The 24,096-nt window shown below is 37.8% G+C and overlaps 1 protein-coding gene across 2 annotated transcripts in view; it reads left to right on the top strand.

Annotated features, from left to right (window-relative positions):
• Positions 1-24,096, top strand: part of SLC43A1 (solute carrier family 43 member 1) — a 658,072-nt gene that overhangs the window by 504,969 nt on the left and 129,007 nt on the right. For both annotated transcript variants that reach the window (XM_044084117.1, XM_044084118.1), the window contains one exon: positions 6,758-6,921. In XM_044084117.1, coding sequence (XP_043940052.1) covers positions 6,758-6,921 — 164 coding nt within the window. The remainder of the gene's footprint in view (positions 1-6,757; positions 6,922-24,096) is intronic.

The following is a 24,096-nucleotide window of genomic DNA, read 5'->3' on the forward strand; positions in this document are numbered from 1 at the left end:
ACAGTGTGTAGACTATAACACAGTAATACAAGAAAAGGACCATAGGTTAAAATACTAACCATTTTCGGTAACAGGCCAATACTTCATACAGATCAAATGGTAAAAATACCATCCATTTGTACTATGATAAAACAACAATACCAAAAAACAATATTGTACTTCAATATTACATTTCCAAGCTTTAAAAATACCAAATGCAGATTTAAAAGAGCTTGGTATAAAAACTAATAAAACAAGATATCTCACAGATTGTACATTTACAAGCATAATGGAATCCTACTATTTAGTAAGTCATTACAAGTATATTTGATAGACAGATTACAATATAGTACTAATGTACAATATTCCCTTCAAATTTCAAAATGTTTGTATGTGTGGTTTCAAATAACCCAGTGTTAATAGTAAAAGACAAAAACAGAAGTTGACATTGCCCATAATTGGTGGGACATATTCACAAGATGGTCATCATCTGGGACCAAATTGCTAAACTGATTAACACATCCAATGTTGGTAGTTTTAGGAGTCGTAATAATAATTACAGCTTAAAATTGTTTTATATGCTGCAGGTTATGGAGAGTTGTAATAACTCAACAAGTTATGATTGTAAATATGAGCAAAGTAGTAAATGCTGTAAATAATAATGATAATAAAACAAATGCAGTATTTTCTTTAACTGAAGTTTAGTCCATTCCTCAAAATAATAAACTAACGGGGAACTGAAAGAATATTATTACTCTGTTTTGCTAGCATGATTATTAGTTTGAATAAAACGCTGCAAGAGTGATATGAAATATAAAGGGTTAATTTAGAAATAGTATAAAATGCTGAAAAATAGAAAGTAGTAAGTGTGCTGGCATAGCTTAATTAGATATTAGCATCCATGTAAAGGAGTATGTTATTGAGAAACAAAGTCTGTAAAAATAACTTCGCAGATGGCAGCTGGAAGGACATCAACGAAGTAAAGAGATGTAACATCAAGCATGATAAAGTTGGAACGTCAAGTTTCAGATAGTGCTGGAAAACCACATTTCAGATAATGCAAGACTGAGTTTCCATGGATCATCAAACTACAAAGAACCAAGGACAAGGGAACAAAGGAAAACTGTTATACAAAGAAAGAATTGTTATACATCAGACTTTGAGAAAAAAAATATCAGACTTTTTGGTATAAATATGAGTGTGTATAAACAAGCTTTGGGAATTTGCTATAGAGAGCTGACAGCATCTGTGTTGCATGCTTGTAGATCCAAAAGGAAAATGTAATAGTAAAGTCGTATTAACTGAAGCAATTGTTTTGGTGTATTTATTGTACTTAGTACAATACAGTAATAAGGCTAGTTGGTCACAATAAATAGTTAAATATACTTTGGTATGCATGCATGTAAATGCAAATAACAACAAGAAACCAACAGAAGGCAGTATATAATTCTTCAGTACAGAGTAGGTCTTTTTTCTAAAATATCTTTACTTAAAGACTCAAGATATCCCTTGTCATAACCTCAATTCAAAAATAAACTAATTATAAACCTAAACTCTGTGTTAACTGCAACTTCATTCGTAGTCATTCAACTAGCACGTATATACTGATCCTTGGGTATATTCTTCCTAATAAACGAGGTGGTTGCTTTTGTAATGTAGATATCCATTTGTAAATGTTTCCTTTCTGTGTTTCTCACTTTCAAAATGTTTTAGATCATTATCCCATGTTAAACAAACATCTAAAAAAATTACTTTGTGATCACAATCACCATTAACAAGCTTAATATACTTAGATTTTTCATTTATGCTATATATAAACAATTCCACATCTACTACTGTTCCTTCTGGAATAAAAAACAGATAGTCAACTAATCTGACATAATAATGTATCAAAAAGTTCTGTTTAAGCTCATCTAAAATAGTGTATTCCCACCATGCCATTACAATATTGGCATAGGATGGAGAAGCAGGAGACCCCATTGCCACCCCTTTTTTCTGTTTATAGTACTCCCCATTAAATAAAAAGAAATTGTTGTTTAATACTTCATCTATCATCTCACACAGAAAATTAACTTTCTGGTTACCCAGGGTACTATTTTGAGACAAACAACATCTCAATGTTTCAACCCCTTCCTTATGAGGAATACATGTAAATAGTGAGACTACATCTAAGGTGACAATAATATGTTTATTAATGTCAAACTCAAAAGCACTGGAAAATTCCCTAATTTTGTCCAAAAAGTCCCAAGAATCCTTAAGGTACGTTGGTAATTCTGTACAATAAGATTTAAAATTTAATCAACCACTAATGCCACCCCTTCTGTAATAGAATTAGGTGCAGATACCACTGGTCTAAATGGTGGATTCATCTTATTTTTATGGATTTTGGGGATACCGAATAATACCCCCACTCTAAGTTTCTCAATTAAACAAAAATTGTACATGTCGAAATCCATTTCTTCATTCATTAATGCATCATATAAAAATGTATGAATATGTCTGTAACTAGCAAAAATATCATTTACTGTCACTTTTTTATACTCCTCATTATTCTCCAACAATTTAAGCATACTATTTTTATATTATTCAATAGTCATAATAACTATATTTCCACGTTTATCACCTTTCATAAAACTCAATTTCTTATTACATTTTAACTCATTTAAGGCTTTTCTTTCTTCTTTGGTTAAATTGTTATACCATTTTTTGTTGTTTTTACTTAATTCAGTTTTTAAATCATTTAAGCATGCATCTTTAAAAACCCCAGTGGTATGTTGTAACAGGGGAGTAAAACTAGATGGTTTCACATACTTAACAATGTCTTTTTTTACGTTTCAATAAATATTCTAAATTCACTTTACAGGTATATCTTTTAAAGTCCAAAACAGTCTTGGAAAACTCTGCTCTTCTCATCAGAACAAAGTTAAGTCCATAGCCTAAAACTTGACAATGATGGTTCATTAAAGCAACACCATAAAAGTTAATAACTCATCCGTTGATGAGTCCGAAGTTGTCTGACCCCTCGTTCTCATGAGCTTCGCTCTCACTGTTTTGTTGTCTTTTTTCAGTAAAAAAATTTTAGGTCTTGCTCCACTCCCATTTTTAACCAAACTGGAACCATTGCTCGCTGATTCGTGCATTGCTTCAGCGTCTCCATCCCCTACTTCAGTACTGCTATCAGTTATCATTGAAGGTTTATTTATAGTTTCTGTTCTGAAGAATTTCATCACTACAGCTGAAGATTTTGATTGGTTAGTCGCCTTGTCTTTCACAGTACTAGCCCAAGTCTTTCTAAAGGTAGTCCGTATGTTATTACCTTGATTACCTTGTAATTTCTTATCTTTGGTGTTAATAGTAGGATCAAAACACTCAAAGGCGGTATAGTTTTCATAAGCAGTAACATCCCTTAACAGTTTATTGTGTTTATGCATAATAGCCTCAGTCACATGTTTTTCTACTTCCTTCAAGACTTGATCATAACATGCCTTCACACTCAAGTTCCACAGACAAGGATGTCCCCTCCTTGTCCAGGACTAGGATTTCTTCTTTCAGCATAACCACTTTTTTGTTGTTAGGCCCCCCATAAGCCGAAAGACACAACAACAACATTGTCCATAAGAAATTTTAATAATTTTAACCCTGCATCATTGAAAATAAATTGTTAATTCATTAAAAAACAGATCACCTACTGTGATTCCATTGGGGTTACTTAAAAAATCTTAACCCCTTTGGTACTATTGCCAACTCAATGCACATCTCAAAATATTTGTTTTCTAAATCAAGAGGCCTATATTTTTTTTTAAGTTTGCAGAATTTTTCACATTTATTACAATATTCCTCAGTTCTTATTTTACATACAAACATACATACATACAGACCTACATACATACAAATGTTTCAAGCACGGGCATTAAAGCCCTTCTAGCTTGCCAATATGCCAAAACACTTGTTCCCATAATAAATGTCCAGTCTGTTCTTAAAAATATTGAAACTAGTACTTGCTTTAATGTAATTTAGTAGTCTGTCCCATGCATCAGCTACTCTGTCAGAGAACCAGTTAGTACACTTCCCATTCCTATAGAATCTCCTACATAGGTGATCTGATGATTCTCTAGTACTTTTTGTTAACCCCAAACATTCCCAGAGGTAGTTGTCCCTTAATGCCCTCTATACCTGAATAAGATCTCCTCTTAGATATTTGTAAGAGACACTGTACAAGTTCAGATATTATAGTCTTTCATAATAACTTAGATTTTCACATCCAAGGATGCCCTTAGTATATTTCCGCTGTACTCTTTCCAATGTATTCATGCTTGTTTTCCTATAGGGTTTCCATATTGTTATTCCATACTCAAGTTTGGGTCTAATGTAACTAACAAACAATGACTTCATTATGTTTGATTTCCTAGACTTTATAAATCTTTTTATAGAATCTATAGTTCTATAACTATTATTAGTTTATTTTAGTAGTTTTATAGTCCGCTCTTACAAAGGAGTCATGTCTGTTATCAAGAATTGAACGTTAGTCATTATATTGGATCTGTCCATTCTTGTTTTTACCTGTTATACCAGCATCCATTACTGGCATACAGATTGTCATGTCTGTCACAGTAGCCCTCTCTTCATCTGACTTGGTGGTGCTACATTATCATCCACTCATTTGGACATTAGCACCTTCAAAGTCTTTTGTATATCAGTCAAAGAGGCAAGCAAAGTACGCAATAGCCCAGTGTCACTCACTGATGGTGTAGGATGAACAGTTAAATCTAATAAAGGATTCTTCAATATTAGAAGTACTGGCCCTGGATCAAAGAGGTAGGGATTTTAAAAATTACCTTGAACAGAGAGAAACATTGTGGCAAATAAAATTAGAAGCGGACAAATTACCAGGGTTGAATGAAACTATTAATATTAAATGTTTTTTTTTAAATATAGGAAATTAAAGGTTAATAAGATGCCTTGAAAGTTATGGTGTTGTTCTTTTAAGAATTTATCAAGCTTGGTTGTTTTATTAGATTATTAGTTAACTAATGAGGATATAAATAGTTATTTTATTGTATTATGTGTAGTGTTTTCTGATGAAGTCTATTGAGATGAAAGCATTGAAATAAAATCTGTGTACGCTAAAGATTGTGCTGTTGTGTTTCAAGGCCTTTATTGACCATCGGGAACCTGTATTTTTCATTTATTGGTGTTGTGAATACTGGTTTCACATATTTCAGCAGCTATATTAAACAGTAACAGAACTTAAGGATAAATATAGTTTTGTTAATTATTTTTCTATAAGTCTACAACTTGGTGGCAAGGGGTATGATTATGGGGGTTAGTAAGACTATTCTGTCTCATAAAGATATTTTTGGAAAGCAGTGGGGATTTTGAAAAGTTAATTATACTGCTAGATGAAAATAGAAATTGATGGCATAACAGAGACCAAAAGGTGTTATTAGTGGACTCAGGTCTTCTAAATGGAAAATTGCTAGTGCTGTGCCACAGAAATCTGTTTGGAGACAGTATTATTTGGTATTTGTGTGTCAGATACCATGGAAGTTGTTAAGGGCAGGATATATTTATTCCTTGTTAATGGAAAGAATGAGAATAGATGTCCAGAGAAGTAAATGTTTACAGAATGACTTAGGTAGGCAGTTGAAGTGAATGGATGGATGCATAGAAGAGTGGATGGGTGGATGGCAACTCTGATTTAATGCCAAGGCAGTATAAAGAAATGGATTTGAGAGTAAACTCATGGGCTAGTATACAGGTTTGGAAAGTGTGTCTTTATAGTGGGATAAGTGAAGAAAGACCCTCAGTGGTGACTAAACTAAATCATTTGCCCAACATGACAGAGGTGTGGCAACAGCAAATAAAGTTGTTTTTCCAAATAATAACGGCTGGAGTTTAGGAGGGTAGAAATCCTGTTATTCTGTATGTCAGGCCTTATTTGGATTTCTGTGCAAAATTGTGGAAGGGAGATGTACCATTAACCAAAACTCTCCCAATAAATGTGATCTCCCTGATTTTAACTCCTGAAATGGAACCGTCCCTGAATGTTTTATCTCTGCTTGCATTACACATGAATTCTGTTTTTTTTTTGTTTTTTTACAGTTGCTGGGTGTTACCCTTTTCTATATGTTTTGCAACTGTGAAGCTTGTATAGTTAAGCAAGGGAGGCTGCAGGGTGTCTGAGCCCATGTAAATAAAGGTTTATTGGTGTTGTCACCTTCAAGGTCGAAGTGTGTGTTATTTGTTGAGTATACATCATCAGATATTCATTTAGTGGGTTATCTGTTGATTTCTCATAGAATGTCCATTTTGCAGACCTGTTCTGAAAAAAGAGAGGTTGAAATGATGTTGGGATATGGGAAAAAAGCCTTAGTTTTACAATCTGGTGGTGAGCACTGACAGCAGAATATGATATGGACACTACCGGCTAAGGAGGAGGGAATGGCGAAGAAGAGAGAAAGAGAGGGAGAGAGATGGCCTTACAAGAAAAGACAGCAGAGGAGGAGGAGTGTAGGTAGTTTGAAAACAGAGGTCAGAAGGTGTTTTCTTTTTATTGAGTTGAATGTGAAACCTTAAATGTCTACTCAGTTGGCTGTGGATTGTAAGACTGATAAATATTTGGGACAGCATATGGAAGTGATGAGTAAAGTTGTTGTTTAATAGTAGGTCACATTAGTAGATGGAATAAATGTAGTGACAGCAGTTCTCAAATTATTTTTTTTATTGTTTTAGTAAAATGAATGTTATATAATACAATGATGTTTATGTTTGTTCACAGAAAAAAAATCAAGCTCAAGGGTCTAGCCGTGGACCACAAGGTGACTGGCGATCGTTTCTACTCACATGTTACCACTGTAGGACAGCGACTAAGCCAAAAGCATCTTGTTGGAGAGGAAAACAAGAATTTCTCTTCAGCTGAGGATGTAAGACAGACTACCCAAGGTAATTATGGAGAAACAATTAAGTCTATACCCCTGTGTCAGTTTTTACTGTTTGTGGTTAGTCTGGGTGCTGGAAAATTGAATCACAACAGTGCCAATGGGGAAAGCTGGTATACAAGCAAATGCTATTTTAATAATTGTGCATTTTTCTATTAAGTTTTATTTTGTATTTTGGTGAGTGGGTAGTTTCAATGGGACTTTTGTCCCCTTTTCTGCTGTGACTCTGGATAAAGAAACACTAGCACAATTAATATGCAGGGTGATTACAACATATCACATCATGACTAAATAGAGTAACATTGCTAAAAATATATGCAGTCAGGTAAGTTAGTGCTACACACAATATACAATCTTGTCAGAGGAAGATAAGTGAGTTGTAAAGGGCTGAAATTTGCACTCTTCAAGGGGTGTAAGAGAATGAGAACACAGAAGAGCACAACAGGGTCGCTGATTTTATCACACTTCTCTCTTGGTAGACAAGAACAGCAACTCTTTTTGGGCATAGGTTCTATGGTTTCTACTCAGACCAAGTGAGAGAGGAAACTCAACAAAAACTGAGGCCATATTTACTCCACAGAGTAAGAATACATTTTTCAAGTACTTAGTGACCTAATTTTCAGACACGTGACAAAGCACTGATCCTGTGATCTAGGCTCCAGTAGAGAAGAAAAACTAGTCTTTAGATCAGGAGGTAGATCATTATGGGTTTTGTTACATATGAACATACAAAATGTATGAAGATGAAAGAGGCTGTAAGGTCCACAAGGTGTGTTGCTCCAGCAAGACCATATGCCACTGCCTGTCTCCTACACATGTTCTGTTTCTTCCATTAATATATAGTCTACAACTGCCTCTAGTTACTTTTCCATTGACTAGATGCGTGTGAGTTAAACACACACAGAGGGGTTTACAGTAGAAGCAGATATGCATTGGGGTTCAGCTTCTGAGCCCAATCCTGTTGATACTGCTGATGGACTATATCAGCAAACAGATCAGAGGGGACACCTCAACAAGGCTGCTGTATGCAGATGATGTGGTACTAGAAGCAGATTCTGATCAGGATCCTCAGCAAAGGATAGGGGATTGGAATGCAAAACAGAAGACATAGAGGATGAAACTGAGTAAAGATAAGATAGTGGTCATTGCCAGCAACCGGAATTAGAAGAAGATTGAAAACTAAACTAGCAAGTAAAATAATGACAAAGTTAAAACCTTCAGGTATCTGGGAGGTGTGATTAAGGAGATGGGAAATTTGAATGAGATGGTCAAAATTAGAATCAGAAGTGTTGCAGCCAAATGAAACAAAGTGTCAGGGATTTTGTGTGTGTGTGTGTGTGTGTGTGTGTGTGTGTGTGTGTGTGTGTGTGTGTGTGTGTGTGTGTGTGTGTGTGTGTGTGTGTGTGTGTACAATGAACATCAAAGAAGCCGAAAAGGAAAACATACAAAACAGTGGTGTGCACAGTGCTTCTGTATGGCACAGAAACTAGGGCATTAAAGGCAGAGCAGCTGAGGAAGCTAGAGGTAATGAAAATGAAGTGCCTGAGATGGGTGGTAGGTTACACACTGTGGAACAGAGAATGAAATGAGGATATGAGAGTGGAAGCCAAAGTAGCTCCAATTGCTGAGAATGTCATGAACATGTTATAGTGGTTCAGTCACAGGAACGTAGATCATTTGGTAAAGCAGATGAGATGCAGGAAGAATCAGGGCATGACACTCTAAGAATGTAGGAGGGTGGATCTGAATCAGGACAGGTGTCAACAATTGACACGACACATCTGTCCAACGGAAAAAAATGGAAAAAGAAGAGGTTGATGATAATAATGGTTAAACAAAGCTAGGTATAATTAAACTTTAACAGCAGATTAGGTTGGACAGCCTTACTAATAATATCAGCACAGTGGTATTCTCTGAGATGAGTAACAGCCATCCACTCAGAATATAGTGGTAGTTAACTTCCATTATCTTAAATTCCTTCATATATGGTTCACTAACTACCTGCCTTGTACAAGACAGAGAGTACAACCATTTGACTGTCTGAAGAATAAGCAGAGCTTCATTTCTCTGTAAAACCAGTAGAAGTGAAAGCATTATTCTGCACAAGATTTTACTAGTACATGTACAATGGGATGATAAGTTCATAGGTTCACAGGTGTTTACTAGGCTAACAATGACAAGGGCCTTTTTAAGCTTAGCCATGCTTCCCGAATCTCTGACAAGTTCTGACATCCTTCATAAGTGTAAGCATGGGCCTGGGAGATGAAACATTTACAGGTTACCTGTTTGTATCAGAGACATAGGTGCCAAACCAGGGATGAATTTCTGGTTTCCCTTCCAATTGTCCAAGTTGCACTTGAATTGGGTTAGGGAGGAACTCTGCTTCACATGGATGGGAAACCTGTTCCATAGACGGGGTAGTCTCTGGGATACATACCTATCTCTCCAGCAGGTCCTATTTATATCACAGACAAGGTTTAAGTCTTTAGAACGGGTAACTCTGGTGCTGTTTGTTTTGTGGATATGCAGGAGGTCCATCAGAGTGGGGTCTGACAATGCCCTGTATGCCAGGCATAGATCTCCCCTCAAAAGCCTGTAAGAGACAGAATACAGGGATAGGGCCTTGAGGCAGTCAGCATAGGACATATTACTTATGCCAAGTATTCTTTTAGTGAGGAACCTCTGTGGACGTTCCAGTTGTTGGATATGCCTGGTTAGGTACATACCAAAGGGGGCATTGTACTCAATGATAGGCCTGATGAATGCCAAATACAAGAGATCAATGACTTCCTTGGACTTAGATGCCATACCTTTGTTTATAAGTTGCACAACATAGAATGATTTCCTCACCACTGCAGACACGTAATGATCAAAGGCTAGATTACTATCTATGTGTGTCCCTAAGTCCCTGACTACTGGGTCATCTCTAAGGGGTGTGTTGGCAATATGATAGTTACCAGGGATGGATGACTTTCCAAATGATACTATTATGTATTTCTTGGCATTTAGTTTTAGTCCATGGCTCTGACACTTTGTCTGTGATAGCCCCTCCTGGAGAACATTTGTGTCAGTATGAGATTCAGTGACAGCTCCTAATTTGCAGTCATCTGCAAATTTAATCAGCCAGAGACCACTGACACTGGTCTGATTTCTCAGAAGTAAATGCCAAAAAGAAGCAGTCCAAGGACTAATCCCTGAGGGACTCCAGTTGTGACTGGGGTCTATATTAGAAACACAAAAGTGCTTTTGAGCAAACACATAAACAGCAACACATATTCATCAAACTGCATTTAAGCGATTCAATGAATAAGTCACAGGGCAAGGAGGTAGTTGGCCAACTACATGGAGTTGCCCTTTCCTTTGCTATAATGCAGTCTCGGAGTTGGTATATTTAGTTAGGTGGGTGGGGGGCACAGACCCCCCATGTTGGGGGGTGTGGGGGCCAAATGCCATGTGAATTTTTTCACTAGGAAAAAATTCGATGTTGTGACCGTTTGCTATTTATAGATTTTGCGTATTATGTGTCGACTTTTATGTAGTCGCAGATATGCAATTTTGATGTCATGATATAGACCCTTGTGACTGGCCTCTTTGTAGAGGTGGACTCCCCAATTCTAACTTCCTGGATCCTGTCTGTGAGCCAACTGGCTATCCACTGGGTGACATACAAGTTTGTACCTAACCTCTTGAGTTTGTCAACAATGCCCGAGTGGGGTATTGTGTCAAATGCCATGACACAATACCCCAGAATGACACAATATCCCACAATAATGACAGCAGTATCTCTTGATTCCATTTGCCTATGTATGTATCCCAGGGGATTATAATCCTCAGATGTTTATCATATTGATCACTGCTACAGTAGCCTTATCTATATGGGTTATATCCTGCCAAGGATATAACAGTCAACCAGCTTCCAAAGCTTCAGGGCACCTTCCACATGCCCAAAGTATCAAGCAGCTCGTGCTGAGCTAACTAAAAGAAAAGTTTAGGCACCAAGCCTTCCAGAGAAGAGTACACTCCTCTTGGGGCTTTCACAGATCAGCAGTCAACATGTGCTTTCCTTTGATGGGCAAATATGTTTCATTTCATTTGGGGAAAAAAATTAGTTTCTTAATTTTGTTGATGTTTTGTTACTTTACTCTTCAGAAAAGTTATTTTAACTCTAGGAGTGTTGTTTTTTTGTGGGCTGTCTCGAGACTGTAATGTACTTTTAAACAGAACACCCATTTTTTTCTGTCAATTTAAAAGTAGCATAAGGAAACTGAAAACATTTCTTCTATGGGGAAATTGTATTTATTTTTCTTTTGTGAGGCTAGCATTGTGTTTTAAAGTGCTTTTTCTGTCTTTTTCTGTCAAAAAAGTAACTTTTGTGGAGTGGTAGTGTTTACCAGCAATTGCTGCTTGTCTTCCCCAGGAAAGTGGTACCATTTTCGGCTTGACCATGGAACAGACTACCAGTTCCACAGTCGGTCCTTCTTCCAGCCACAAAAAGAAAGTAAGTAAACAGCCTTTGCCACCACAGCAGGCTATCAATTTGCCTCAGCCACAGGTGGATAACTCTGCTGTGGCCATTCATTGTACCTCAGACCACTCATCTTTTGTCTGGTGTAACACCTATAGTCATTATGGACTGGGGTTTAACCATGTCCTCTGCAGCTATTGGCGTTCCCTCAGTGATCAAGGGAGAGCCACTCGTCAGTCCTGTGAGAGGGAACAAGAAAGGTTTCCTTGCTGTGTCAGAATGTTGTGCCCATCCCCGGGGAAACAGCAACTGCCATTAGTAACATAGTTCTCTTCACTTTTCCTGTCAAAAAGAAAACAGAAAACCAAGCATGCATCTACTCCTCCTCGGGGATTAATTCAGGCTTTTGAGCCTTCTTGCAAAGTAGCTTCTGTTAAAAGAGATATTTCACTTTTCCTGAAGAGATGTAAGATTCAGAATATGAACATGGAGATGCAGGTATGGATACAGTTGTTTTTTTTTTTCCCTCAGATTTCTGGTGCAGACATAGCGAAGAACTCAGTGTCTTATTTTTCCTGTGGGGGTTTCTCTTTCCCCAAGACTATTGCTAGAATGTGTCCCTGTTCTCAGTGGGAGAACATTGAGGTTTCTCAGTCCCTCAGAAAATACTATGAGTTGTTACAGAAAGATTTTCCAGAACCCACACCCATTCCTCCTTTTCTCTCTGCTTTAGGGGATGTGTGTGTTACTGCCTACAGTTTTTCTGATAGTCAACCAGCTATGCCAAAAAAAGTCAAATAAGATGTATAAAGTTCCTCAGTCTTTTAAAATTTTGCACACTATTCTCAAGTCTGACCCAGCAACAGCTTTAGTTGATCCCACTGCTGCTAAGTACTTAGTTAATTCCAATCCTACTATTTCTGATAAGGATGAAAAATTGTTGGTAGGTATGGGAAAAAAGTGCACACTTCTGCAACTTCTTTGGAATTGTCAAACTCATAGATTAAAGTTTGTTCTGACAAATTCTGAAAGTATGAGGAATGCTTTATCAGCAGTTTCTTCTTCTGAGGAAAAATCTCCTTCAAATAAATTAGTTTCTTCTGTCGCATAGGTCAAAACTCATTGTTTGCACTGCGTGTATGGCCATTGATACTTCTTCAAGGGCTATGGTACTGTTTTAAGGCATTTTGCATAGCTGCATTCTCAGAACCTTCCAGATGATGTTAAAAATTATATCTTAAATTCTCCCTTGGATAGAAATTTGATGTTTGTCCGCTCTAGTGCAGAAATTATCAAAAAGTGAGATAAGAGGGACAGGCTGATCCAGGGAACCTCTAAGATTTTCAGCCTCCCTTTTCCAACTTGTCCATAGGATTTTCTGTGTCCTCAAACAATTTTATAAAAAACAGAATGAACAGTCTCAAAAAATTAAGAGGAAATAGCAAGAGTATTCCAAAAAGAAGTCTCGAACCTCCCAAAACCAAGGACAGTCTAACAAGTCTAAATAACTATTCCTTGTGACCTCCTCCCACTCTGTGTTTTTTCTTCCAGAAAGTCTGAATCTCCACTTTTCTCTTTGTCAACAGATTCTGAAAATCATTTATCAAAGTTAAATATTGCAGTGGGTCAGAAATTCCTCCTTTACAGGGGTTCATTCCTTATCCTCCAGATCAGACTATTTTGCTTCCTGTTCTTCATCACATGTTGTCCCAAGGAGTGATAGAACTTTCTCCTTCCCAGGTTTTTATTCAAGTATGTTCCTAGTGCCAAAGAACAATACTGCTTGGAAATCAGATTTGGATCTTTCTTTCCTAAACCTGTTTGTGAGAGTTCAACAGAAGAACAAAGAATGCAGAGCTTGGCTAAAATGTAGTCACTTTAATGTAGAATGGAATATAAAAATGGATAGTTAAACAAGGAAAAAACAAATGGACAAGTGTTTTCACACCTGATACGGCACTTCCTCAGATCCTTAAATAGTACTCCAAACGAACGCATTCATAAAGGATGACAAAGCAATCAAAAATTAACAAATCATCACATGACTAAAGAAAAGTCATTAACAAACAGCCGTGATTACATCCAATCAACACTAAGAAACCACAGTCACCAAATATGACCAGTAGTGATGAAGTAAAAAATACCTATCAGCCTATTATTCAAAGGAGTTGCATTCATTTGTGATTGGTAGAATGAGCAACTATAGACTCAAACAAGGAAGCTCAAGCTACCTACCTGAAAAAAGGGGTGTGGCTTGGAAGATCATCACAGTCTTAAACTATGATTGAACCATAAGTTTTCTCATAAAAAAAGAGAAATCATTCCATTCAATCCCTTTTCAAATAATATGTATGTATTCAAAAAGAGCTACAGAAAAAGACCTTTACAAAACATTATCAGCAGACAAAATGTCCACTTAAAAATACATTCTCAAATAAAATACCAATAATCAATTATTTATATATATATATATATATATATATATATATATATATATATATATATATATATATATAGATCATAAAGGTGAAACTTCAAAATAGCGAAAGTGCATAAGCGCGAATCCGAATATCTCGAATCCACGCTTATGCATTTACGTTACGTTACGTAAAGTGTTTGGCTGGGATAGTGTGTGGAATTTAAGGTGAGTGAGTTTATGTAAGTGCTTTTGTAAGTTGTATGTGTGGGTCAGTGTAGGGCGGTGGAAGTATGACTGTGAGTGTTGGATGTCTTGGTGTTTGTGTATGTGTGGTGTGTGTGTGTGTGTGTGTGTGTGTGTGTGTGTGTGTGTGTGTGTGTGTGTGTGTGTGTGTGTGTGTGTGTGTGTGTGTGTTTGCTTGGAACTGTAGAATGTCTGGGTGTGAGTTTTTTTTTTTTTTCTGTTTGTGCAATCTCGGAGTTGGTATATATAAGCAGAATGGGTGTGGGGGCACAGGGGGGCTTTCCCCCCTTCTTACATGTGTAGGTTGTGTAGTTTGTGGGTAGAACGGTGTGTGTGTTGTGTGGTGTATGGTGTGTGTATGTTCATGATTGTGTGTTTCGTGCTTTTGGGTTTCTGGATTGTGAGTCATTCGCCTTTATAGTTTTGAGATACTGAAATTCGAGATTTCAGTATTTCAAGATTATAAAAGGGAACTATATATATATATATATACATATATATATATATATATATATATATATATATATATATATATATATATATATATATATATATATCTCAGCCATCTGTTGACAGCGAACCTTCATGTGACTAAGAGCTTAATATCAGCATAACCATAAGTAATCCATGTTAATAAATAAAAACTTACACAAGGAAATCTATAAATCCAATAATAATACAACTATAAAAGATAACCACCTAACATTATGTAAAAATTAATAATACTTTGAACAAGTAAATCACCTATCTGCTATTCAGCCATTATGGTGATGTTCAAGCCATCTATCTATCTATGTATCTATCTATGTATCTATCTATCTATCTATCTATCTATCTATCTATCTATCTATCTATCTCTCTATCTATCAAGCAACCAGGTTGTACTCCCTTTGTAGACTATCCATCTTAGCTTGGGATATAGCTTCACAGCACAATCTCACTCTACAGGTATCCGGAATTCTGTCAGGGCAAAACTGTCTGGTAGACAAGTAGAGCAGAACCAGGACAGACCCTCATGAATGGAAACTAGATCGGGGGTCTTCCAATAATTGATCCATCTGTGGGGAGTTCTTCAAGTAGACCTCTTGCCTCCTCTCTGAACAATTAACTGGAAAGATTCTGTTCCAGAACTACATGCAAGAAGGCCTGGAAGACAGATGCCTTTCTTTAGACAGGAATGTTCCTGTATGCTCTGAAGATTCAGAAGAAATCCCACAAGACATTGTGGTGACTCTCTTCTGGCCCAGGCAACCATGGTTCTCCCTTCTTTTGGAATTGCTCAGGATCAATTATCACAAATGTTCTTACAGATTGGACCTACTCACACAAGAACAGGGGTGTTTGATACACCATGACATCAATCATCTTCAGTTGACAAAGTGAATGATAGAGTCTTAATTCCTTTTAGTCACTTGTTTTCTGATGATATGCAGCAGGTACTAATGGAGGCAAGAAAGCCTGCTACTAGAAAATTATATATTAGCAAATGGAAAAAGTTTTCTAGTTGGTGCCAACAACATAACCAGCACATATTCAGGGATGATTGTTCTCTAGTTTAACAATATTCGTGTGAGTTACTGTCCTATTGCCTTTCTTATTCCTCTATCAAGGGTCATTTATCAGCCATTTCATCATATCTGCTCATGGATCATCCTCTTTTAATGTAGTCTCATGTTAAAATATTTTTGAAAGGGATTTTGTATAAGAGGCCTCCAAGAAAACCAGCTCCGCCTCCTTGGAATCTTAATTTTGTGTTAGAGAAGCTAACACGTGCTCCATCTGAACTGGCTTATCTGGCTGACATGAGTTTCTTAACATGGAAAACAGTTTCAGTGGTTGCTCTGACCTCTGCAGAAAGGGCATCTGAGTTGCAAGCTCTTATGGTGAGTCGACCTTATCTCATTTTCCATAGGGATAGGGTTTATTTGAGAACTAATCCTTCTTTTGTTCCTAAAGTGGTATCAGAGTTTACTTAAAGCCAAACTATCCATCTCCCCTGAGCCTGAGCCTAAAAATGAGGGAGAAAGGATATTCCATACCTTGGATGTCCACAGACAACTCGGGTACTGTCTTAACAGAACTAAGTCTTTCAGATCATCGGATACATTTTTCATTTTTTTATGAAGATAAGAAGAAGGGACAACCTGTGTCAAAACAGACTATTCCCAAATGGTTGTCTAAGGTTATTACCCTTTGTTATACTCAGCATAACAAATATCTTCCAGGCAGGGTCAAGGCTTACTCTGTCAGGGCCTTGGCTTCATCTATGGCTTTTTGGAAAGGGCTGGATTCTATAAGCTGCTACTTGGATCTTTGCACATACTTTTACAAAGCCCCATATGTTTGATACCTTCTCTAGGTCCAGATAAGGTTTTGCTTGGACTATTTTCCAGGAGCTCCTGGACTCTTCTCCTTCCACCTCCCAAATGAAGTTTGCTTTGGTAATCTACCCATATAGCTAAGGCTATAGTGATCAATATGCTGAACATAGTACAGCTGTGTAAGCTGAACTTACCATAACAGTATGTGTTCAAATGATCATAGCTGCAGTAGCTGCTCCTTCTCTTCCTCCAGCCCCTTGTTTTAGTGTGTTTTTTAAATCCAGGACGCGGACATTTATTTTTTGTTATTCCTAGCATTGTCTTTTCAGGGCTCAGCCTCACTCTCTCTGCTAATGTGAAGCCCAAACCTCTCTTTTAGTCAGCTCAGCTCGAGTTGCTTAACAGTTTGGATGAGTGGAAAGTACCCTGAAGCTTTGGAAGCTGGCTGGCAGTTTTATCTTTGGCAGGATATAACCCATATAGCTAGGGCTATTGCAGTAGTGATCATTCAAACATCTACTGTTATGGTAAGTATAACTTACACAACTGCACTAACCTTCTCCTTTGCCATCCATGGGGCCACCCCACCAAGCTTGAATGCTTTCCCTGTGTTTCCACCTTATTTCACATTATAACCTTGTTATTGCTTATTTACCCAATCTACAAACATACAAAGATCTTACCAGGCACTCCCTTCATCATTTGTACCTACTGCTCCAGTCCTAGTGTCACTGGATTAATGTTGCTGTCCAGCACAAATATAATACTGGAACATATAAATTTGCTGAACAGGACTGGTCTCAGCCCTAAAGCTTGTATGTCCCATAGGCAAGTCCTGTTCTGTACCACTCTGTGCTTCCACTTAGTTATCTTTTTTTTTTTGTGAATCTAACTTACCATTTTGAACTTAACTGCAAGCCCTTAAAGATCACTACCACCCTCTCTGATAAGGGTTATGACTGCATGTTACCATGTTTATTTATATACCACACTATGGTCTGGTTGTTTCAGAACATTATTTTCAGTGTCACCTATATCAGACCTAATTGGCAAAAATTATATAGGTGAATCATCACGTAATAACTGTTGGTCTCTTTCAGTTCACAGCAATCTGTGCTAATCAGGCTGAAAAACTGTTCAGAAAACTTAAACCTCACTTACTTGTGGTAGAGAATTTACTCTTATAGTACCTTAGACTTGCTTGTCATGCCATATAGTTTCCTGTGTCTTTCTGTTATCTGTCACTCAGTTACAAAGCTATATATTTCTAAAACATGGAAGATCGTTCTGTTGTTCCACTCCACAAGGATGAATCCTCCAAATCATATAACAACTTTTGGCCATAAGCCTTGCTGTCACCTCTACTGAACATATTAAAAATGCATTCAGTCTTCTCTTCTCTAACATTTGCTCATAATATATTTGTTTGATTTCCAGAATGGATTCCATACTGGTCATCGTACCTTTATGGATTTTTTGCACTGTAAACTTAATGAAGGGGGAATTGCTGATGCTCTATTTCTTGACCTCTCTAAAGTTCTTAATATTGTCCACTATGACATCATCCTACAAACCATGGGACTGAGCGGTTTAATCTGAATGACCTTATAGTTTCTTAGATAAGTACTAGGCTAGCAGCCTTTGAGGGCCATTTTAAGCCTAGCCAGTTTCTGTTTTTGTGCTTGAATTAACCTAGTCCATTTGGTTAGAGACTGGCCTTACCCATCTCATGGTCGATAATCATATATTACCCATAGTGAGAATCACTGGGATCCCATAGAAAATTTGATGGGACCCATGCATTGGATAAAGCATTTAGGAGCCACCTCTGTCCATTAGTAGAACAGAGTGCAGTCCAGGAGTACATTTTCTGTTTCCCATCCATAGATCCAAGTTTCGCTTGAATATAGACATGGATGAGCTTTGTTTTATGTGGATGGGGAGTCTGTTTCAGAGCAGCAGTTTCATCTGCAAGATATATGTGTCCCTACAAACCATTCTGCTGATGCTGCAGAAGAGGTTTAGATCCTTAGAGCAAGTATTTTCAATACCATTTGACTTGCTGATGTACAGTAAATCCATCAGTACTGGGTTGGTGGATGCCTTTTAGCCAGACACATGTCACCTCTTAGCAGTCTATAGGATACAAAGTATATTAACAGGGCTTTGAGTTGGTCCATGTAAGACATATTGTTTAGGCCTTTTATCCTTTTAATAAGGTATCTTTGTGGGTGCTCCAGTTGTTGTATGTTTCTGGACAGATACATGCCAAATGGGCCTTTATACTCAATGACCGACTCAATGAGGGCTGAATAAAGGGGGACAATGACATCCCTAGATCTAGACATGATCCCTTTGTTTATAAGCTGTGCAGTATAGAAGGACTTTCTCATGACAAAGGAGACATATTTTTCAAGTGAAAGTAAGCAGCTCACAGAGAGGTTTTTGACTAGGGAATATCCACATAAATTAGTTGATGAAATTGCTACACAGATTAGTTCTGAAAGAAATAATATAGACCATGTAGGTTTGAAGTCACAAGGGGTGAAAATATTGGTCCCCAGTAAATAAAAAAGAACAAAGATTTCAAAACAGCCCTCCTATTTAAAAAAAAAATGGTTGATGCGAGGGATATTAGGCAAGTACTGTGTTAAAATTGGAGATTTTTGAGTAGTTTTTCTGATATCAAAGAAAAAATAGGTGATTCTCCGATGTTTGTAAACAAAAGAGGCAGTAACCTGAAAGATTTATTTTAGGTGAGGTTAGGTAATCTTCCTTTTGTAAACTTGAACAAAAAACATGGAAAGCTTAAATGTTTATCTTGTAATTATTGTTGTTATCTTAATTCAGATGGATATGTTAGAGTCAGGCAAAGGAATATTAAGAGTACCAGGCATTTTTTCTTGTAAATCCAGGTTTATAGTTTATTTAGCAGTTTGCACACAATGCAATGCCTTTTATGTAGGTAGAACAACAAGAGAATTACACTACATAATTTATGAACATCTTCATGCCACTGAGATAAAAGATACTAGAAATGATTTGGCCAGACTTGCTGGCAAGTGTAAAAGTGTCAATAAATTTCATTTTTTATTCTCTATGATAAATAAGGTAAAGAATTATTTGACAAGATTAGATGCAGAAAATGGTCTAGATTGGAAGGAATATTTGTGGCTATTGAGAATTATAACTATTAGAAGTAAGTAATTACCCTGGTTTAAATGATAAGGGGAATTTATTTTTTTGTTTGTTTTGAAGGGGAAGGATTTAAAACATTGATTAAGGTCATGTGACTGATTGAAATATTTAAGTGAAAGCAATTGGGATTGTTCTCAGTCTGAAGAAGTTCATATGTGAATGAAAGCACTTACTGAGTCTATTGAAGTGTTTATTTTTACAATTGTTGCCATTTTTAAAGGACACATGGTTGAAGGTTAGGTCACTGACCACATAAGGTCCCAAATTCCAAATAACTAGGTCAACTCTTAGGGGCATATTGTCAATGTGGTACTTCCTCAGGGTAGATGACTTTCAAAGGGATATGATAATGTATTTTTTGGCATTTAATTTCAATCCGTAATTTTGGCAGCAGATATTTATTTGGGACAAACCTTCCTGCAGGATAATTTGTGAATTCAATGTCTGCTGCTAGGTTACAGTCATCTGCAAACTTAGCCAGCCCTAAGAGCTCTGTGGCATTGACTTTCACTTGGAGAAGTAGATGCCAAACAGGAGAGGTCCCAGAACGAAAACCCAGGGAACTGCACCAGTGACTGGTCTTTCTGTCTGTCGAGGTAACTTTCCCTATTTCGATTTCCTGCTTCCTACCTGTGAGCCAGTTGGCATCCAGCAGGTGACATAGGGGTTATTCCCAGTTGCTTAAAATTTCTGTTTCTAAGTGGGGGATTGTGCCAAAAGCTTTGGCCAGGTCAAGGTATGTAGTGTGTACTATTTTACCTTCATTCATTGCTTCAGTGACCTTTTCAAAAAAGTCCACCAGGTTATGTAAGCATGACCTAACCTTGATGAATCTAAACTGAGATAGGTCCAGATTATAGAGGCTCCCTATTCCTTATTGATTAGTTTCATAGTAAGTCTTTCCATGGCTTTTCAATGTTGTCATATTAGTTGTCAGTTACACAATCTACTTTTTAATTTTGTAAAATTATTGTAAGGTTTGTGTATAACTGTTACAGTGGTACTCTGGTGTTCATATACATTGTGAAGGTATCACTTCTATTACACTTCCACAGATTATATATTGTTGCTATTGCAATCCTTAGCTTTTCATTTTCTGGCTTATTTCTTTCACTAACTCACCAATGTTTTATTGTTTTTTCTTTCTTGTTTCTTTATTTGTTCATACCATACTTTTGACCACCAAGCCATCTCATTAAATGACCCCTTTGCTCCTCCCCTTTACTAATATCAAAAGACAACAGGAGTAAAAAGTGAGAGCCAACGACACCAACTATCATCTTCCAAGAGAATGGGAGATATCTGATGCAAGTGTGCCTAATGACCCATATCCATATCCTGTTGACCAGCAGACACACTGCAATGTCTTCTGCAGACCTGCAAAGCTTAGCTGAAGTGCATGCCCCTTTTGGCCAGGCTCACATCCTGGATTCCCTGTGCACTGGAATGCAGTACACTATGATGGGGCTTCAACTAACTCCTACCCCCAAGCTAACATTGGCAACTGAGTCCCATTCCAGCTAGCCTAGCTTCTCCAGTGTATGGGATACTAAAGGAACTTGGACTGTCTGAACTATACTCAGAGCTCCATCCTACTATGCCATAGAACTTAAGACTTTTTGTATCTTTATCCTCTGAGCAATTACTACTCTTTTGATTTTTTATCATTTACAAATCAAAGGTATCCTTCCTACTACTCCTTTTTAATATACTACTCCATCTGAATATCATCATTGTGTGTGTGTGTGTGTGTGTGTGTGTGTGTGTGTGTGTGTGTGTGTGTGTGTGTGTGTGTGTGTGTGTGTGTGTGTGTGTGTGTGTGTGCGCGCGTGTGTGTGTGTGTGTGTGTGTGTGTGTGCGTGTGTGTGTGCATGTTTGTGCATGTGTGTGTGTGTGTGTGTGTGTGTGCGTGCGTGTGTTTGTTTTTGCATGCATATGCAGTGAGTATAGATGTGGCCATGGTACCATAACAGTGATCTCTTGGGTCACTGGCTGATACTATTATTTCTAATTGTAACAAGGGTCTCCTTAAAACGGAGCTGTTTACTGATCTCAAGACAGCATTTCCTCTTGACAAGTTTTCCAGCAATGGCTTTGGCCAGAGTCTCCATATTTGAGTTTGTAATTACCTCAGTATGAGATCAACCACAGAAGTGTTTGTCAGTAACCACTCTTCCTTGGGTACTTCCCATTTTGGTGCCCCTTCTAGTTAGCAGTGGGTCAGCCACTGTTGTTTACTTTTAGTAATTACTTTTAGTAATGACCTCTACATGAGCCATCCTTGCCTAAACCCTACACATGTGCTGATCATTTTGTAAGTGTCTCACCATGGAAATCGATTGAGTATTTAATCCTCTTTTCAGTCCAGTGTTGCATACATTTGAAAAGTGTTTAGAGGATCTAAATCTCCAAGTTTAACATCTCCAAAAAGCATTACTTGTTTGTAATCACAGCCAAAGATCGTATAAAATCAACCAGACTGGTATTAAGCATATCCCACTGGCTAAACTGCTTCTACAGTATAAGAGTTCAAATATTTCATGGTATGATTTGAGCCCCATATTATCATACCGCTCTCTCAGTGACTGGGTCACAAAGTGGGCACCTTTCTTCCTAAGCTTGTCTATACCATACTGCTGATTATATTACATCATATTCAAGGTGATAATATGCCTGTTTATTCTGCTCCTTAACTTCATTTAAATATCTTCCTCCCATTCATCCCTACTTCTTCCTCACTTCTTCTTCACCAATTTCATGCCCTTTTGAATGTCTGTTTAGATGGCATCTCCACACTCATTCATGAAGTCCATGAAGAAGTACCTCTGGGTATACAGGGAGCACTTAGCCCTTACTATCTACTGCCTGTACTCCCTTCTTCCTCCTCCTCCTCCTCACCTACCCTTTCTGCTCAGGAGGATCCAGTTATATCACCCTGACATACATTTCTGCACCCACACCATGTCCCCCATCTCTTCTGGTCTCCATTCCAGACACATTTCTGGTGGCTTTCCTCTAGACCCCTTCCAACAACCCGATGTCCTTGAACATCCTGCTATAACCATGTGACTACAAATCGTTAAATAGAGTGTGAAGGTTTATTTCCTTGTCAGGCACCCATTTAGTATCAATAAGCTATTTATTCTTGGTGTGAGTAACAAAGAAACAATCTATTCATTCTGTCTCTCTAAGATAAAGTACTGATATGCGGACATTGTTAGAAGCTAGCCAGAAAACTCATAATTACTGCATTATGTTTGCTTGAAGGCAGGAGATAATATGACCTTAAAATGTATTTAACGTTCTACCTTCCTTGAATCTGTGTCTTCTCCCCCCTCATCCCTTCTCCACCTGTCCCATCCCCTCTTTGAATATTTCTATAAGCTCCATCTCCGAAACCCATTCTGATAGTTTTTTTTGTTTCTTTGTTTCTTTGCTTTTTTTATCCAGATCCACAACCCTCTCCATGAAGAAGTATCTTATCAGATCCTGGGAGCAGCTGATCCCTGGAGTCTATTCCCTGTGCTTCTTTCTCCATCCTCTTTTCTTCCTTTTCAGAAGTACCCCTTTCATAACTCCCTGGCATGATCTTGTATACCCATATTATATTCACCCCCATTTGCTTCTTGTGTGTAGTGAATGGCTCCAGTTCCTCTAGTTTCCTGTCATATCTTCTCCCTGTCATTATACACGCCCTTCTGGTGGCATTACTGTGGACTTGTCTGATATCCTTCTTCTTAATTGTCCTGCAGAGCTACATGCAGTACCCATGGTGTAATTTGACAAAGAGCCAAAACAGCAGAAGCATTACCTTTTTGCTTCCCAAATCAGTGCCCTTGTGGATATACCCCAGCACTCGCTTCCCTGTTGCCACTGCCCTTCAGTTCTATTTGTGGTGTTCTGCTTCAGATGTGATCAGCATCCTCCAGATCCTTCACTTTCTCTGCTGCCATTAATTACATTCCTCCTAAGTGATACTTTGCACCAAGACTGCTATGTCCCAGGTACATTAATTTGCATTATCTGCACTGAACTTTAACAGCTACCTTTTGGCCCACTTGATCAACCTAAGGCTCATCCCCTAACTTCCGCTGCTGCACCTAACTCTTTGTCAACAGCAAAGTGGCTGGCTATCTTTTGTTCCCTCAGATATGTCTGGACCAACCCTTGCAGCATTTCACTAATCACATTCCTTATTCCTGACATTGCCTCTCTCTCTACAACCCTCTCAGCACTCCACTTTAAACTTGCAACATTCCACTTATTCACTCTTGAACCTACCTTCATCACCTCCAGCTTTTCTTGCAAACACCTGTGTGGATCAAGTCAGAGTTCTTGGTTTAGTCCATGTTGACCCTACCTATTGGTACTTCCCAGTCAAGTTTTCCTGTAACTTAATCATGAAACTGAATCAGGTTTGACTGAAAGATTATTCTGGCCAGGAGTCCATGTTAGTTTTTTGCCCTGCAGCCTGATTTCCTGTAGGAAAGCAACTAGCCCTTCTTTCAGGACTTCCATGTGACTTTACCTGCC

This window comes from Protopterus annectens, chromosome 9.part0 (genome assembly GCF_019279795.1).
Source record: "Protopterus annectens isolate FY-2018-M chromosome 9.part0, PAN1.0, whole genome shotgun sequence".
NCBI classification, from domain to species: Eukaryota; Metazoa; Chordata; order Ceratodontiformes; family Protopteridae; genus Protopterus; species Protopterus annectens.